Source organism: Vipera ursinii (assembly GCF_947247035.1).
Source record: "Vipera ursinii genome assembly, chromosome: 2".
NCBI lineage: Eukaryota > Metazoa > Chordata > Lepidosauria > Squamata > Viperidae > Vipera > Vipera ursinii.
In genome coordinates this window covers 245,835,540-245,854,122 of record NC_139513.1, presented here as the reverse complement: position 1 = coordinate 245,854,122, position 18,583 = coordinate 245,835,540, and the positions used below count along the sequence as shown (strand labels likewise).

Here is an 18,583-nt window from a genome sequence, read left to right as displayed (position 1 = left end):
TGTGTGCTTCATTTAATTTCCTAAGTGAAGAATTTTGTATTTATCTTTACTGAATTCATTATGTTACCTTTCAGCCCATTCCTCTAATCTCTCACAATTGTTTTGAATTTTACTTCTGTCTTCTTTGGTATTAACTATCCTACTCTACTTTGTATCACCTTAAATTTGTTTCCTTCTACTATTCATCTAAGTCATTACAAAACTATTTTAAGAGTCTAAGACTCAGGATCCAGTCTTGTGGCATCACACCCAATATCACTCCAATATGATGAAATGTCATTAGTGAATATTCTTCAAGTGCAATTTTGAGACTGTTGCTGTAGGTATCAACCTGCCATATCATCTTGTCCAGCCTTATCCATTGTGCTAATCAAATATTATCTGTCCTTTTATCAAATGTTTTGCTAAAATAAAGGTATAGTATATTTGTATATTGCCACAGTCTATTAAGAAAGCTTAATACCAGAAATGTATTAAGGTAGTCTAGCAAGACACTGCAGAAGACTTCTGGATTTCTCGAGAAATCCATGCTAAGTCCTGATAACTGTTTTCAAGTGCTTATAAATCAATTAATTTCTCTACAAACAGGAATTTTGCTTCAATTGGTGAGAAGCGCAATAAATATACATGCCATTTTGGACTGAATGCACCACTTCCATTGGTAGGAAAATTACTGATCATATTTGCAGGAATTTTGTTTTTCATAAACTGTACAAACTCTTTGAATAGGGCAATAACTTGATTATGTATTACTAAAGTAACTTTGTTTTACACAATTTTGTTCCCCAATGCCCTTAGTATAAAAAAACTACTTTGGTAGACTTTGATATGTTAATCTGTGAAAAGTCACATTTGATGCTTTTGATGTAACAACAATTCTTTTGATTGGTTTAAATGCTTGAGATATTGAGCAAAGGCCATTTTAGTAAGTTGAATAATGACTAACCTGGGCTTTTGCCAATTTCTTTTCCAACAAATCTCTCTCTCGTTCTGTTTGCTGTAAGCGCTTATTAAGATCAACGATGTCGCCTTTCAAAGATGCCAATGCTGCTAAGTGGAACTGTAACATATAAACAAAATAGAGCTAAAGTTAAATACAATCAATAAAACATGTCCTAGTTGAGACAATGCAAGTGGTATAATTCATGTATAAAATTTCATACTTTGGAATTTCAAATGGATAAATAGAACAACAATTTCACATTATTCAAAGTTCTACTTTGTATACCTCCAGCATTAATATTTAATACATTTTATTTTTTAAAATTTATAATTCATTTATTAACCAAAGTTCTACTCTGCCACAATTTAGGGACTTTTTAAAGCTGACATTGATTACAAAAAGCAAGTAAAACATTCACATCACAACAGTGATAAGAAGGTTAAAGCAACATAAAAGCTTCTATAACATCAATGAGCAGGGTAGCCTAATTAAAACTAGGAGGCCAATCCACAGAATTGGCTCCACTACAGAAAGATAGCACTTCTAACTTTAGCCTCCTGGACCTCCCAAAAATGTGGGATCAATAATATTTCTCTCTGCTTAATCTAATGATGGGACCGGTAATGGCTGGAGTAGACTGTATTGCACCTAGGCAGCAAATCTTAAAGAGCTTGAAAGGTTAAAACCAATACCTTAAACTGTACTCAGAAATCAACTGGAACAAACATGAGAGTATTTGTCCATCTAGGAATAAGTGATGTAACAGAGAACCCCATTACATCCACAACAGCTCAGATTTACTAGGCCTCACCTTCAGCTGTTTTTTTCCAGCCAGGCCCAGGTGGCTTTCAGGCACCAGAAAAGAACATCAACAACAGTGATGTACAATTGGGTATCATCAACATACTCATGATACTGCACCCCATTGAATGACCTCAAGCAGTAACACCCATTCAGGGGCCATTTAGCCAATCATTACTTCCTCAATGTGAAAATTGGAACTAACCACTGAAGAAAGGAGCTGGACCATTATAGACCATTGTCTGTTATCTTCAACCTCTGCAGACAGTCCAACAGGATACCATGATTGATGCCATCAAAAGCCACTGAAATGTTTAGTCCAGAAAGGGTTCACCATACCCATACAAGTCTCCAAACCTGGACTTAGTCAGAAAATCTACTTTTTCTAAAATGCTGCAAAATTGATCCACTATTACCAGTTCAACAACCTTCCTAACAAAATCCAGTAAAATCAGTGGGAATATGCTCCTCTCGTATAGTGTCTAGCAGAAATCATCTGCCAAGATAAATCAAGATTAGTTCAGTCCCAATCTCAAAGTTAAAACAAAACAATCCAAATGGAAAAGAATATGAAATCCAGTTGATACCAGCTCCTTAAATACTCAAATTATAAGTTCGAGAATTAGTTAAAATGGCAAGGCAGGTGAACTGTCACTGAACTAGCATTTACAAATCCTTATTATTATTTTCTTATTATGCTCTTTTAAAAATGGTTATTTCATTATTTATTTATTTAATATGATTTGGAAGTTAATTGATTTCCAGATTATTTTGGGCAGGTTATATCCAAGGAGAGGATTTGCCCATTAAGAAACAATTCTGATGAAACACTGAATCTTAATATATCCACAGCAGCTCAGCTTAATTATTATTATTCAGTATAAAACGAACAAAACAATTTCATTACAAAATGGCTGTCTTTCTCCATAATACATTAACTAAGGAATTTAATGAACATCCATATTCAAAAACAGCCAGTTTGGCTTAGTGGTTAAGGCACCCTGCTAGAAACTGGGAGACTGTGAGTTCTAATTTTGCCTTAGCCATAAAACCATCTGGGTGACCTTGAGCCAGTCACATTCTCTAAACCCTAGGATGGAGAGGCAATGGCAAACGACTTCAGAAAAATCTTGTCCAGACAACTGCAGGAACCTGTCCAGGGCAGCTCCAAAAGTCAAAAACTGATCTGAAGGCATATCCTCCCACCTACCCTCCCCCCACATTTTCAATATGATTATTAGAAATGTGATGTTTTCATAAGGAGTCTGAGAAAAACAAATACTTTAATAGTGTACCTCTTCTCAGAACTAAACACAACTTAATTACCTGGAATTGGAATATAACTTACTAACATAAGAGCAAGTGTCACAATGCTTTAAGGAAAAGAAACCCCTTTTATTTCTTTACTGGGGAAAAATGAACTATTTTTACCCTTTCCTAAAATTGAATACTTTTGTGCCAAGAATTGGTACAAAATAGATATTGAAGATTTATGCTAGTTCCAACATTTATTCTTTACACAGTAAACTGACAGCAGAGAGATAGACTTATATATACACCTTGAATAAACTGGAGGGAACCAAAATGGCGAAGTGGAAAGCACCTAGCGATCAGGGTCTATTGGTAAATTTCTATTTTTATCTTATACTATCTTTTTAATCTTTTTTAATTACTGGATCCTGTGCATAAAGATGAGCTTATACATGGAAAAGAGGAAGAAATGACAAAAATGAATTCTGGCATACAGATATTCCTCAAACCATCTAAGAAACAAAAAATAGACAAATTTTTAAAATAAATAAATTTTTAAAAAAGCACGTGAAAATGAAAACTTAAGTAATGACTGCACAAATGTTAACATTATTACTAAACCAAACCCTGCACATATTTTAAATATCCAAGCTGGGAAAGGAAGGAAGGAAAGGAGGTGGAAGGAAGGAAGGAAGGAAGGAAGGAAGGAAGGAAGGAAGGAAGGAAGGAAGGAAGGAAGGAAGGATGGAAGATTTCCACCACTTACTGCCAGCTTCCCACAAGAAACTCAATGGGAAAGCCAATAAGAATTTGGAAGTTGTCCCACTCCCACGGATTTTTGCCCACCTGTTGTAATTCTGTTTAGGTGAGGAAATATTCTTTAAAAAATGATCCAATGTATCATGGATTGTCTAGTCCATCTTTAAAACTTTGTTGCTTAAACTATAGCAAAGTAATTTTAACAATCATAGCTAAAACATCTGTAAAATAAGATGAAGCAGTCACCACTGGATTAATAGCTTATTTTCCTGATGTCATTAAAGAAGTGTAATTTTTTTTAAAAAAATATGTACTAATGTAGCTATAGTCTTTAATATAAAAAGTCTGAAAATTTGCAACTTCAATGTACATAAAACTTTGTATTGCTTTTTTTGTTCATTGGATAGAAGACTCAGCAAGCTGTTGAATAGGGCTTTGCAATCTTTCACTTGATCAATTTAATGGTTCCTAGGCAGCTCCCTTCTCCCAGTCATATATAGCAATATCACACACAGAAGATCTAAATCCTCAAGAAATAACTTTTGTACCTCACAGCAAGAGAGATTTAGATAACAGGAATATGGTTTTTAGGAGTCAAATTAGAAACTAGTAATAATTTCTAGCACAAAGTTTAAATATATAAACTGTGGCTTTTGGTTTGGGATACAAATGATCAGGAAGCAGAGAATATATCATTAAAAAGTAATGTATTTTTCACCTTTTTCAATTACATTTTTTAAATTCAAAGTTGGCAGCCTTTTTGTGTTATTTTGCTTTTTTGCTACTATTTTTGTATTTTAAATATTTAGCAATAAACACATAAACTAAAAAGAAATAAATATAATATGCTTAACAAATCCTTCTCATAAGCAGTTTTCCAGATGTCTTGACTATAACCCTTCAGTGACAACCATCATGACATCTGAGATGAAGGGCATTGAAGTCACAATACATTTGGCAGAGAAAGACTAGGCCAGGGGTAGGCAACCTCGGCTCTTTTATGACTCATGGACTTCAACTCCCAGAATTCCTGAGTCAGCTGACTCAGGAATTCTGGGAGTTGAAGTCCATGAGTCATAAAAGAGCCGAGGTTGCCTACCCCTGGACTAGGCCAATGGAGACTATACAAATCTTTTCTCAACAAAATAATTTTTTGTATACTGAATTGGAATGATTCATGACTTCATGAACATCACAAATGCAAAGAAAAACTGAGAGAATCAAACAAAGCTCTGATTAAAAATTCTTTGTTGTTTATTTTTAAAGCATGTTGTGCCCTACAGAGAGCTAAGAGGCCTGCACCTGCTCAATGTGGAAGCAGGAGAAATGCTGTGTCCATAGAACTTACCGGTGCCTGGAGCAAGTTTCATTGTAGATGAAACTAGAGATTTTCCTTAAGGTTCTAAACCACAGAATTGGAAAGAGAGCAACAGCTAAATTAAAAAGATGCCTAGCCTATAGTAGATGCAGAAGTAAAATTATATCTGAACATCTCACATCTCTTTGAAACCCTTTCAAATCCAGTCTAAATTGCTATATGATGGCAGTGTGGGGTTGGAGTGGGCTTAACTTTATGATGGTAATAAGAGTGGTTTCTCTTTCGATTCTTACCATTAGCATAGGAGGAAGAGAGAAGGGAGAAACACAGCCAAAAGAATCTAAATTGTTTTGGTCTTGTCCTTTTGAATGATATTGTCAGATCCTCAGATGACCTCTTGTGGCAACTTGGAACATCAAGAGCTGTGATCTTCCACACCTCAAACATTGCCCATAGCTCAGGATCCAATCTGGATCGGTCACTGGGAGCAGAGGTTTTGTCTTCTGAACTTTCTGGACTCATGTTGGAGCCCGTCTTCAGGGAACTTCACTTTAGCAGTGTGTGTATTGTTCTGTGTGTGGTATTTATAGTGCCTGTTGTAAATGGCTTTTTAGATGTTGATTGCGGTGGGTTGATGGCTGTCGTTTGAATTGAGTTGAGTCTGTTTTCAACTCATGGGTCAAAGAGGAAATGGAGAGAAACAATTGTCCGCAGCTGATACTTCCAATTGGTAATCTTAGAGCAATTGCCCTAAAAGATATGGTTGGGCTTACAGTTGTACTTCAAATGCTACAGGCTGTTTATGTTATCTTTTAAAAATTTCTCTTTGGCATCCAAACTTCTTCCATCTAAATGACAGCTCTATTCTAGCTCCTACTCTGCTGGCATTCAGGAGGCATGACAAGGCCTGGCTCTTCCAACTGGCATAGGGATCTAAGAGGGACATTCAACCCTTGGAAGGATTGGTGGCTTGAGGAAACTCACTCTGCCTTTTTAACTTATTTTTACCTCTGTTTCTAACTTGTATTTACCTATGTCTCCATATGGTTGTATGGCTTTTATTTGTAAATTGCCCACTTATTTAATTTTTGATAAATGAATAAAATATACAAAATCAAATGCAATAACAATATAAAGTAGCTAAGTTAAATATGCACAGTCATGTAAAAAAGAAAGTACACCATCTTTGAATGCTATGGACCTAGTAAAAATCATCTGGTCCTTAGCAATTCTTAAAAACAGGTAAATATAACCTCAGATAAACAACAACACATGACATATTATACCATGGAATTAAAATAAAAATAAAAAAATAAAAAATGTTGTCATTTATTTTAGAAAAAGAAGCCAAAATAGAGAAGCCATGTGTGAAAAACTAAGTACATACTTACTGCTTCCATAGGTATGAAGAGGCTAAATAGCAGCCTGATGCTGCTAATCAAGTGCCCTTGATAAATTGATCGTCAGCAAGTATGGCTACCTCTATAAAAGCTGAAGTTTTACGAGTTTCCTGATCTCTGGCATTGAGATGTGTGTTAACACAATACCAAAGAGGAAAGACATCAGCAATGATCTTAGAAAAGCAATTGTTGCTGCACATCAATCTGAGAAGGGTTCCAAGGCCACTTCCAAACTTTAAAGTCCATTATTCTACAGTGATGAAGATTATTCACAAGTGGAAAACATTCAAGACAGTTGCCAATCTTCCCAGGAGTGAGTGTCCCAGAAAAGTCAGACAGTGTAATGCTCAGAGAAATTGCAAAAAAATCCAAGAGTTACATCTCAGACTACAGGTCTCAATAAGCATGTTAAATATTAATGTTCATGACAGTACAGTTAGAAAAAAGACTGAATAAGTATGGCTTGTTTGGAAGGGTTGCCAGGAGAAAGCCTCTTCTCTCCAAAAAGAACTTGGTAGCATGGCTTAGGTTTGCATCTGAACAAATCACAAGACTGCTGGAACACTGTTCTTTGGACAGATGAGACCAAAGTGGATAATGCACAGTGCCGTGTTTGGCAAAAACCAAACACAGCATATCAGCTCAAACATCTCATACAAACCACCAGCTGTGGTGGCTTAAGGGTGATGCTTTGGGCTTGTTTTGCAGCCACAGGACTTGAGCACCAAAGTATTTTAGAGTCAAATGTGAGGCCATTTGTCCAAAAGCTAAACTTTGGCCAACATTGGGTCATGCAACAGGACAATGATCCCAAGCTCACCAACAAGTTTAGAACACAATGGCTGGGGGAAAAAAGAATCAAGGTGTTGCAATGATCCAGACAAGTCTAGACTACAACCTGATTGAAATGCTGTGGTGTGACGTTAAGAGAGCTGTGCATAAGTAAATGCCCACAAATGTCAATGAACTGAAGTAATGTTCTAAAGAATGGGTCAAAATTCCTCCACAACCATGTGAGAGACTGATAATATCATACAGACAATGATTATTTCAGGTTATTGCAGCTAAAGCTATAGAATCATAAGGTGTACTTAGTTTTTAACATTTTTCTGTTTTTCTCCACTTTGTCTTTTCTTTTGTAAAATAAATGACATGATATAATATATTGTTATTCATCTGAGGCTGTATTTACTTACTTTTAAGAACTGCCAAGGACCAGATGATTTTTTTTACTATATCCTAATATGTAAAACCATAGAATTCAAAGAGTACACTTCCTTTTTCACATAACTGTATATATGGGTATGTGTATAAATATGAGGATTGGGGCTCTTATTTTTTCCGTCTTTCATTAAATAGATTAAATACCATTCAGGAGACCTAGAAACATGCCAAGAATTAAAAAATGGCAAAATTCAAATTAAATTTTGTGCACACATAGCAGTATTACGGTACCAATATTATGGCAACCTGTTACAATCCTCATTTGCAACTGTAAATTTGTTGATAGATACACATTATAATTTGCTTCACTGTCATCAATCTTATTGCAGACCTATGTGGTAAGCTTTACTGAGAAACTAAACTTTTTATGAAACCAGTTAGCAAAGACTTATCAATATAAAATCTTAGGAAGAAATACACAGTATATACACTTTATAACACCCAGTATTAAAAAAGAGATCTAAGGATCAGATCAGTAACATGTATTTATAAATCCTACATATAGTCATAAATCTTATATAGCTCTTATGCTTTCAGTGAAAAAAACCTCTTAAATAATTTTTGAGCCCAGAACAAACTTGTTCTAGGACAAAAATCAAGTATAATAGCCTTTAAAAAAATAACTTAGTAAAACAAAGAGGGCCTGTAAATTTCTGGAAAATGTACCCCTGCATTTGTAATGAAATTAATAGATCCCTTTCAAGATTTTCCATTCTGTTCACTAAACATTAAACACTCCATTCTCTTTCTAAAACATTTATATTTATGAATATTCACACTAACCTGAGAAGAATATCAGAGTTCCGAAGATTGTAATTCTGCCTCAGAGACTGTCTGAACAGCCAACCCTTTGGCTCCTAACCTTGAGCAAGGCTGTACCCCACCCAGTTAAAACAGCTCAGTGATGATTAGGTAGAAACACAGATGTGCTAATGTATTTTTCTCACCAAACAGGTTTTCAAGCTTATACCAACCAATGAATGGAAAAGCCATTCAAACAAATATACCATACACAAACTCCTAACATTTCTGAGCAGGAAATTAGTTCTGTGTCTTCAGTATTGTTAAAACCTAACTGGTTTGTACCTTCACAAAAGACTACCAATACAAAGCAATATGTCTGAGATGGAATTCTAAGTAATTTTTTTTCAGAACAGAAAAAAATGGTTTGGTATTTGAGAAAATGCATGAATTGCTAAGAAATGTGAGATACAGAATAAAAGTACTAGTTTCCTTTAAACACCTTATTTTGCTATTTTAAATGAACATATCCTTAAATCCTGGAAAATGTTGTATTCTACGTAACTCACTCATAATGATTTTTTTTAAAAAAGATTGCTGATTGGGGGAAGATGGTAGTAATGTAATATACAGTATTTAACAAATTAGGGGCATTTTGTTTCTTTTTTTAAAACTGTAACTCAGACATGTCAAACTTGCGACGTCACGGAGCTTTTTCCCCATTGCCGGCAATGGGGTGGGCGCGGTTTTGCCTGCAGTTTGACACCCCTGCGTAACTGATAATTTGGAATGAAGTCATTCAGAAGTAATTTTATATACAGAATTTGCCTTTCTCTTCATCTTCAGTAGAAATTAACTGGTTGGAATGAACTGAGATTAATTCCAAGATTAAGCTGCTTTGGGGAATACTAAAGGAAGAGACATTTAGCTGGATTCACCTCTTCTCATACACACACACATATGCACACAATTGTGTCAGAGTGAGCATGGAGCAGTTAACTGTAAATAAAATGGAATATATTTATACCTGTCACAGAAATATGAAAATACATACCGGTAGATGGTATTTATTAATGTTCATTTATGAAGCTTCTGAAATGGGAATATGTTAAATCCCATATTTTATGGGAAGTGAAGATATTCCCATAAAAGTGATGTTTATTAGTCAATACTGTACTACATTATTGCATCAGAGAGAGTTGCACAGAACAGGTATTCCTTCTAATCTCTCAGAGTTACCATATAGGACACAAAGAGGCAGGGCCACTGTAAAACAGCTGCAATTTTGTAATACACTTGTTTATCATCTTGAGACTGCACAATCACTACAGAACATGTTCTAATATGTCAGCTATATCAAATTAAGTATTCACAATAATTTATGTTTGCGAATTAAGAAGTGTAACACTGCAGAATGACTAGACGAAGCATTCAAATAGATACTATAATCAAAGAAATGTATGTTAACAAAAAACTGTCTGGTTTTTGAATGTTCACTGGAGGGCACAGTTAATTAACTTCCTTTAAACAAGCATCTGTTTCCTTATTTAAGAAAGTAAGCAGAAATTCTGCCCAAGTATACAGTATCTCATAACAATGATTAGCAATTAATTTTATCTGTGACTAAATAAAATTGTATAAGTATGCTATGATGTGTATGTTGCTTATACAGCCAACTGTAGGCATCCTGGCAAAATTTACTGAAGCATAAGATGAGGGAAGTTACATTTTTCCAATCAGGAAAGAACATGCCTTTTAATAAGCAATTTTTTATGGTATGGGTAAATTGAGTTGTGTTTTTAAATAGATTTATCAGTTCCAACTCATAAGCATCTCCAAATCAATAAAAGCATCTGCATTTCAGTAACTGAACACTCTTTTCATTCTTAGCAACAGTTTAAAGGTAAAAGGAAAGCTAAGGTGAGGAAAGCTAAGGCTTAAAATGAACTAAGGCTTGTGACCAAAGCCAAAAATAACAAAAAAGGCTTCTTTCAACATGTAAAAAACAAGAAAAAAGTTAAGGAAATGATTGGTCCATTAGCGGGGGAAAGTGGCAAGAAGGTGACAAGCAACAGGGAGAAAGCAGAACTATTTTACTCATTTTTTGCATCTGTCTTTACACAAAGGGAAAAAACAGTCCAACCTATCAAAAACAGTACCATAAAAAATAGATTAGAAACACAAGTTAAGATAGGCAAGAAAATGGTAAGTGAGCACCTATCCAACCTAGAGGAGTCCAAATCATCAGGACCAGAGGGGTTACACCCCAAGGTTCTTAAGGAACTGGCAGATGTGATCTCAGAACCACTGAACTATATCTTTCAAAGATCCTGGAGCACTGGGGAACTACCAGAGGACTGGAAGAGAGCTGATGTACAGTAGTTCCCTTCTGCAAAAAAGGGGAAAAAATAGATCCAGGAAACTACAGACCTATTAGCCTGATCTCAATACCTGGGAAAATTCTGGAAAAGATAATAAAGGGACGAATCAGCGAACACCTAGAAGCAAACAAAGTCATTACTAAAAGGCAACATGGGTTTGTCAAAAACAGCTCATGCCTGACAAACCTTATTGCATTCTTTGACCAAGTGAAAAAATTAGTGGACCAGAGGATGCTGTGGATATAATTTACTTGGACTTCAGTAAGGCATTTGATAAAGTAGATCACAACCGATTACTTGATAAGATAGAAAAATGTGGGTTAGACAGCATCACCACCAGATGGATTCGTAGCTGGCTGACCGGCAGTACTCAGTGTGTAGTCCTCAAGGGAACTGCATCTACATGGAGGGAAGCATGTAGTGGGATGCCCCAGGGCTCTATTCTGGGCCCAGTGCTCTTCAACATCTTTATCAATGATTTGGAAGACAGGATAGATGGGGAACTCATCAAATTTGCAGACGACGCCAAGGTGGCAGGAATAGCCAACACTCCAGAAGATAGGCATAAGATACAGAAGGATCTTGACAAACCTGAACATTGAGTGCTATCTAACAAAATTAAATTCAATGGTGAAAAAGTAAGGTTCTACATTTAGGTAAGAAAAACCAAATGCACAGGTATAGTATAGGTGGTACCCTGCTCAATAGTACTAACTGTGAGTGGGATCTCAAGAGTCCTAGTGGACAATCACTTAAATATGAGCCAGCAGTGTGCTGCAGCTGCCAAAAAAGCCAACACAGTGTTAGGCTACATTAACAGAGGGATAGAATCAAGATCATGTAAAGTGTTAATACCACTTTACAATGCCTTGGTCAGGCCACACTTGGAATACTGCATCCGGTTTTGGTCACCACGATGTAAAAAAGATGCTGAGACTCTAGAAAGAGTGCAGAAAGAAGCAACCAAGATGATTAGAGGTCTGGAGGCTAAAACATATGAGGAACGGTTGCTGGAATTGGGTATGTCTAGTTTAATGAAGAGAAGGGTGAGGGGTGACATGATAGCAGTGTTCCAATATCTCAGGGGCTGCCACAAAGAAGAGGGAGTCAAGTTATTCTCCAAAGTGCCTGAAGGCAGGACAAGAAGCAACAGATATAAACTAATCAAGGAGAGAAGCAACCTAGAACTAAGGAGAAACTTCCTGACAGTTAGAACAATTAATCAGTGGAACAACCTGCCTCCAGAAGTGGTGAATGCTCCAACACTGGAAGTTTTTAAGAAGAGACTGGACAGCCCTTTGTCTGAAACAGTATAGGGTTTCCTGCCCGAGCAGGGGGTTGGACTAGATGACTTCCAAGGTCCCTTCCAACTTCACCACCACCACCACCACCACCACATTATTAATACAAACTAGTTTGACATGAACCACAGTTTAACCCATGGTTTATTTTTATTTTTTTGCAATATCGAACCTGGGTTGGTCATCTGGTCCCGGTGACAGACCCAGATTGGATCCTAGAACATTATCCTGGGACACGTATATTTTCCTTCATTCCTAATTTTTTTTTACTTGTAGAAACTAGAAACAGTGGAACACAGTGTAATAGAATAGCTATGGCAACACTCTGTCAGATAATGCACTAAGATTATTTTTTTTAATTCATTAAAATCAAAGTGTTTAATCTGTTGGTTTAATCTGTAGCTGCCCAGAATCACTGCAATAATGTCTAGTTAAGTTGGTATATCTCAGTGAAGATAATGTTTGCTTCTTTGTTAGCTCCGGGTTCCCCTTCTTAATGAACATTTTGCTGGAATCACAGCTAGTGCTTGATCAGCAGGTAGAGGCCATGTTCATGGGGCCTTTGCCCAGCCGCAGCAAATATGGCTTTTGGGGCCCTCTCTGGAGCAAAATACCCTGGCAACCAAAGTCTTACCCTCATTGCCTTGAAACTGGGACTGTCTTTAAAACTAACTGGCAATTGTGGTTGATGCAGAATGCACTGGCCTTCAGTGAAAGCCTCTTTCAGCCATTCAATATGAATTCTGTAGGCTTTTAAATTGGTTCTCATACATTTCAAAATACAACATTTTAAACCAAGGATTATCATAGGAGTGCATGCAGGGAACTGCAATACAAATAAATGATAGCACCAGGACAAAAAGCTGGTATTAAAAATAATTCAGGGGTAACCTTTTGAATGGTTTGGGAATCAAATCCAAGACTTTTGGAGACAATCTTTTTTATATAAATCTTTTGGCTCATTTTCTTTTTACTTGACTTAAACAAATTCTACTTGGTTGCCTTTGATTTATTCTAAGCGATTGATGTCTATCTTAACCAACGCCCTGAGCTGTGTATGATTGGTACTCGCAGAGAAAAAACAGTCAATAGCACAACATTTAACTCTCATTGAGGATATTTCCTGAGGATTTCTAAGGCTGGTAATCAAAAGGCAGTTCACAGCAATTCTATCTTTTGTTCCTTAATGGAATAGAAAAAAGGAATTCCATTTCCAAATTTTCTGATACATTTTCAAATTTTCTGATACAGCAGCCAACTCAAGGACATATTTTCTAAAAGATCAGCAATTTAATATAATAGAAATTACTGAATGGATATTATCTGTAATTTTTAATTTTTTATTTCAATAAATAGTGATATCAATAGTAGAAGGATGTTCAATCCATGTTGACTTCTTAAATTTATTTCATCTTTTAGATTCAGTTCCCCTAATATATATAGTATTACAAAGCCTTCAGCCAAATATGGATATAAAAAAATCACTAAAATGTTTTAATGACCAAAGTAGTAAGAAGATGAACATGTCAAGGGTCAGTGTAAGGTACTACTTGTAATTTATAAGTGAAATGATGTATGATGTGCTTTCCATATTTCAGTGTTTGCATCCTCTCAGTACATTAAGGGAGCAGAGTTTTGTACTTACCATCATTGGCATGGCTGTAAATCTAAGTAATATTATAAGAACATAAACCTTGAATTTTACAGGCTGCCAATATATAGCCATCACATACTGATCACCCATAAAGTGTTTTACTTGGCTGAACTACACCAATAAAAACTGAAATAAAAAGCATGATAAATCAGACAACCGAGTAAATATTTTATTCTCTTCCCTTTGCCTTATGATTTTTTCTAAAAACCCTAGTTATTAACATGTATGTCTGTTTTAAAATCTTTGGACTGCCTGCCCAATCAGATCCTGCAACATAAGTATTCACGAAAAAAGAATTTATGAGGTTATTGAAACTTCTACTTCACCTATCTGCTGTATAAAAATGTACCAAAACTCCCTTCTTCAACCAATTTTGAATTTTTTGAAATGAATTTTATCCCAATGCCATGCATTCTGCAAAATGAAATGTAGGTATCACCTTCAAAATGCTGGGTGATGCATATAATCATCATCATCATCATCATCTATAATACCATCAAACATCCATATCTGCCTATACCATGTCCTTGGTAAGGACTCGATAGGTAGACAAAAATGCCAAATCACAGGGCTACTGCAAATCCACCAAACTGTAGAAGAAGAAAAACGAAGTTTGAATGACTATGTGAATCAAAGTACAGAAAAATTGCTACAGGCTGTGGAAACAGAGAGCATTATAAAAATAACAGAAACAAAGGCAGAATATAAGGAAAAATGGCTGGATGACAGATTAAATAGATGGAAAACCAAAGCTTTGCATGGACAGCATTTGAAAAACATTGAAAGAAAATGTGATAACAACTTGACATGGGCATGGCTTAAGATGGGAACCATCAAGAAAGAAACGGAAGGCTTAATACTAACTGATCAAGAACAAGCACTACAAACTAATGCCATGAAAGTGAAGATAGAAAAATCTACTGACAATCCAAATTGCTGACTTTGCAATGACAAAGTTGAAACTGTTTCACATTTAATATGTGAGTGCAGCAAAACCGTGCAAACTGATTACAAAGCTAGATATGACCGAGTTGCTAAACTAATCCACTGGGCATTGTGTAAAAAATACAACTTGCCTATGTCCAAAAGGTCGTAGGAACATAGGGTGGAAAAAGTTGTTGAGAATGAGAGGGGAAGATCTTGTGGGACTTCCGAATACAGACAGATTGCCATTTGGAACACAACACGCCAGATATCACAGTTGTAGAGAACCGAAGCGTACAGTTGATTGATATCGCTGTACCAGGAGATGCCAGAGTTGAAGAAAAAGAACTGGAAAAAATTATGAAATACCGCAACCTGGCCATCGAAACTGCATGATTATGGATGAAACATGTAACAGTGATACCCATTGTTATCGGGGCACTGGGAACTATGTCCAAAGACTTTACAAAATACATCAAGAAATTGCAGCTTCCTGCAATAACTCCAGCAAAACTACAAAGAACTGTGCTACTCGGAACATCTTACATTTTAAGGAGATACCTGGTTGATACCTAGGATGCTGGCAGCAACCCATGTCAATCATTAGTGCCAGACAATTTGAGTGTTCAGTTGAGTGAGTTTCATGTTTAATGAATAAAAGTTATGTAATCATCATCATCATCATCAATAATACCATCAAACATCCACATCTGCCTATCCCATGTCCTTGGTAAGGACTTGATAGGTAGACAAAAATGCCAAATCCAGTTTGAACATCTGGCTGACTGTGCGATGATCAATAATAATGACAACAACAAGAAGAAAGTCATTAGTGGGCGTGGCAGTGCCTTATTATTAAGAAAGAACTGGTGAAGATAACAAAATACAAAGACCTACAAATAGAAATAGAAAGACTATGGCAAAGGCAAGCAAGGGTAGTACCAACAGTAATAGGCGCCTTGGGTGCAATCCCAAAACAATTGGAGCACCACTTGAATACCACTGTCATTGACAAATTTGCCCTTAGTCAATTGCAAAAGGCGGCCTTACTAGGAACTGCTTCCATCCTGAGACAATATCTATAATACCATCAAGCATCCACATCTGCCTATCATAGGTCCTTGGTAAGGACTCAATAGGTAGACAAAAATGCCAAATCCAGTCTGAACATCTGGCTGACTGTGCAATGATCAATCATCATCATCATCAATAATGATGATGATAAAGTTGGAAGAGACCTTGGAGTTCATCTAGTCCAACCCCCTGCTCAGGCAGGAAACCCTATACCATAATCGTCTTTAGAAAATAAAGGTATAGCTAGTCCTCAACTTACGACCACAATTGAACCCAAAATTTCAATTGCTAAGCAAGATTGTTGTTAATTGAATTTTGCTCCATTTGACAACCTTTCTTACCACTGTTAAGTGAATCATGACAGTTGTTAATAACATGGTTGTTAAATGAATCTGGCTTCCCCATTTATGTGACCCCAGGGTACTGCAACCATCATAAATACATGCCAGTTGCCAAGCATTTGAATTTTGATCACATGATCACAGGGATGCTGCAATGGTTGTAAGTGTGAAAACTGGTCATAAGTCACTATTTTCAGTTCTGTTATAACTTCAAATGGTCACTAAATGAATGGCTGTAAGTTGAGGACTACCTGTATCAGTTAGATAGCAGTCTTTTCTCCAGTATGACGTGACAATCCTTGTGACTACTGCTGTCTGGAAAACAAGGAGTACGAGTTGGAAAACTGACCAGGAAGATTACATGATAAACATGAGGTATAGGCTGATTGGAAAGATAGCTGTGGATGGAATAGTTATCCAGATTTTTTACTGAGCTGAGGAAATGGAGAAGAGAAGGAAAGGCACATTGGTTAACAGAAAGAGAGGGAGAGTTCTTCTATGAAATGGTTGTGCTATTAGAGTATAAATCTATGGGCTCAGAAGCAGTAGTTAGATAAGATGAGATTTAGATCCCATCATAATATACTATGTTATACAATAAACACAATAAATTTAAAATAGCCATTTGGTGCCTGTCCCATGGCAACTATTTTGTGTCAGTAATATATGGCATGATAGGGCTCGTAACTTGAGCGTCCTCCTGGATTCACGGCTCAATTTTGAAGATCATATAGGAGCCGTTACCAGGGGGGCTTTTGCCCAGGTTCGCCTGGTGCGCCAGTTGCGACCCTACCTGGACCGAGATGCCCTACACACAGTCACTCATGCACTCGTGACCTCCCGTTTAGACTACTGCAACGCTCTCTACATGGGGCTGCCCTTGAGGACCACTCGGAGGCTTCAGCTGGTACAGAATGCGGCCGCGCGAGTTGTGATGGGGGTTTCCCGATACTCCCATGTAACACCTCTACTCCGCGAGCTGCATTGGCTCCTGGTTGCCCTCCGGGTGAGATTCAAGGTGCTGGTGATGACCTATAAAGCCCTAAATGGCTTGGGTCCGGGATATCTGAGGGAACACCTGCTGCCAGCATCAAGTTCCCTTCGTCCAGTGCACTCCCACAGGGAGGGTCTTCTCAGGGTACCGCCAGTAAAAGATTGCCGGCAGATAACCCCCAAGGGGAGGGCCTTCTCAGTGGGTGCGCCTGCCCTCTGGAACCAGCTGCCCGTGGAGCTTAGGACTGCCCCCGACCTCCGTTCATTTCGCCGGGACCTGAAGACCTGGATCTTCGAGCTCTCTGGCCCAGGCTGAGAATTTTTAATTTTAATTGGGGTTTTTATTTTTTCAGGGATTGATGTAATTTTTTAAAATTGTTTTTAACTTTTGTATTCCTTGTTTTAAATACCCTGTAAACCGCCCTGAGTCCTTCGGGAAAGGGCGGTATATAAATCCAATAAAATAAATAAATAAATAAATAAATAAATAAATAAATGATCCCAAAATTCTGTATGATTCTATCAGTTAAAAGAAATAGATGAATCTTGCTATAAAAGAATGGGTGGATTTTATTATTATACAGGAAATCTATTGTTTCTAGACTGAATTTGGAGGTCTCTCTATAATCTGCAATGCTCAGTAACTTTTAGGACTTCAGTTATCTGAAAGATTCTATTATCCTGTATAATTTTCATTTGGGTTTTAAAATTTTGGGCAAGCTGAATCAATCTGGAGCAAACTCAAAGACAGGACTTTCTTGATATTCTCCCCATATTTTATAATTCCTTTACAAGTGCTTAATTAGTAAACTGAGTTGTAATTGTATTCATATTGTCTTAAGCAGTTGCTTTCTCACCATGTTATTTTATTTGGTTTTATATTATTGCCATTATACATTACTATGTATTTTACTCCATTTGCACCACTGATTTATACAACTTCTATTTTTTACTGCAGGAGCTCAAGATTGAATAAGTAGCACCTTTCCCCAATTCTCCCCCACAATAACAATATTGTGAGATTAAGATGAGAAAGAGTAAGACCCTCCAGAGTTTCTTTGGCTGAAGGTGGACTACTATCTCAGTCTCTTTAGTCCTAGTCTACATCATTGTTTTAAGTTCCTTCAGTTAAATAAGATGGAAAAAAGAAATACCAATTCACATTTTGGCATAGCAATCAATGATAATATATTTCACAATTCTTTCACAAACCTCTTGTTTCTAGCTTGACTTTCTATTTTCTAGAGGTAAAGTTTATTATTAACATGAAAATATAAAACAGTAATTTTGTCATGTCAGACTTAAATTTCACTTCAAATTCTACTTCTCTACTTCCACTTTTCAAAAATGTATCTCCCTGTAAAACAATATTTCTAGAGTATTCCAGCTCATACTAAAAATGTTGCAGAGAAATACATCTTTAGTTACAATCACTTGCTCCATCCCATGATGAGTTAATTAAAATTGAGACTTTTAAA

General features: G+C 36.5%; 1 protein-coding gene across 2 annotated transcripts in view; it reads right to left on the bottom strand.

The window, feature by feature from the left end:
- Positions 1-18,583, bottom strand: part of MCC (MCC regulator of WNT signaling pathway) — a 195,864-nt gene that overhangs the window by 72,873 nt on the left and 104,408 nt on the right. For both annotated transcript variants that reach the window (XM_083351476.1, XM_083351477.1), the window contains one exon: positions 947-1,060. In XM_083351476.1, the coding sequence (XP_083207602.1) occupies positions 947-1,060 (114 nt within the window). The remainder of the gene's footprint in view (positions 1-946; positions 1,061-18,583) is intronic.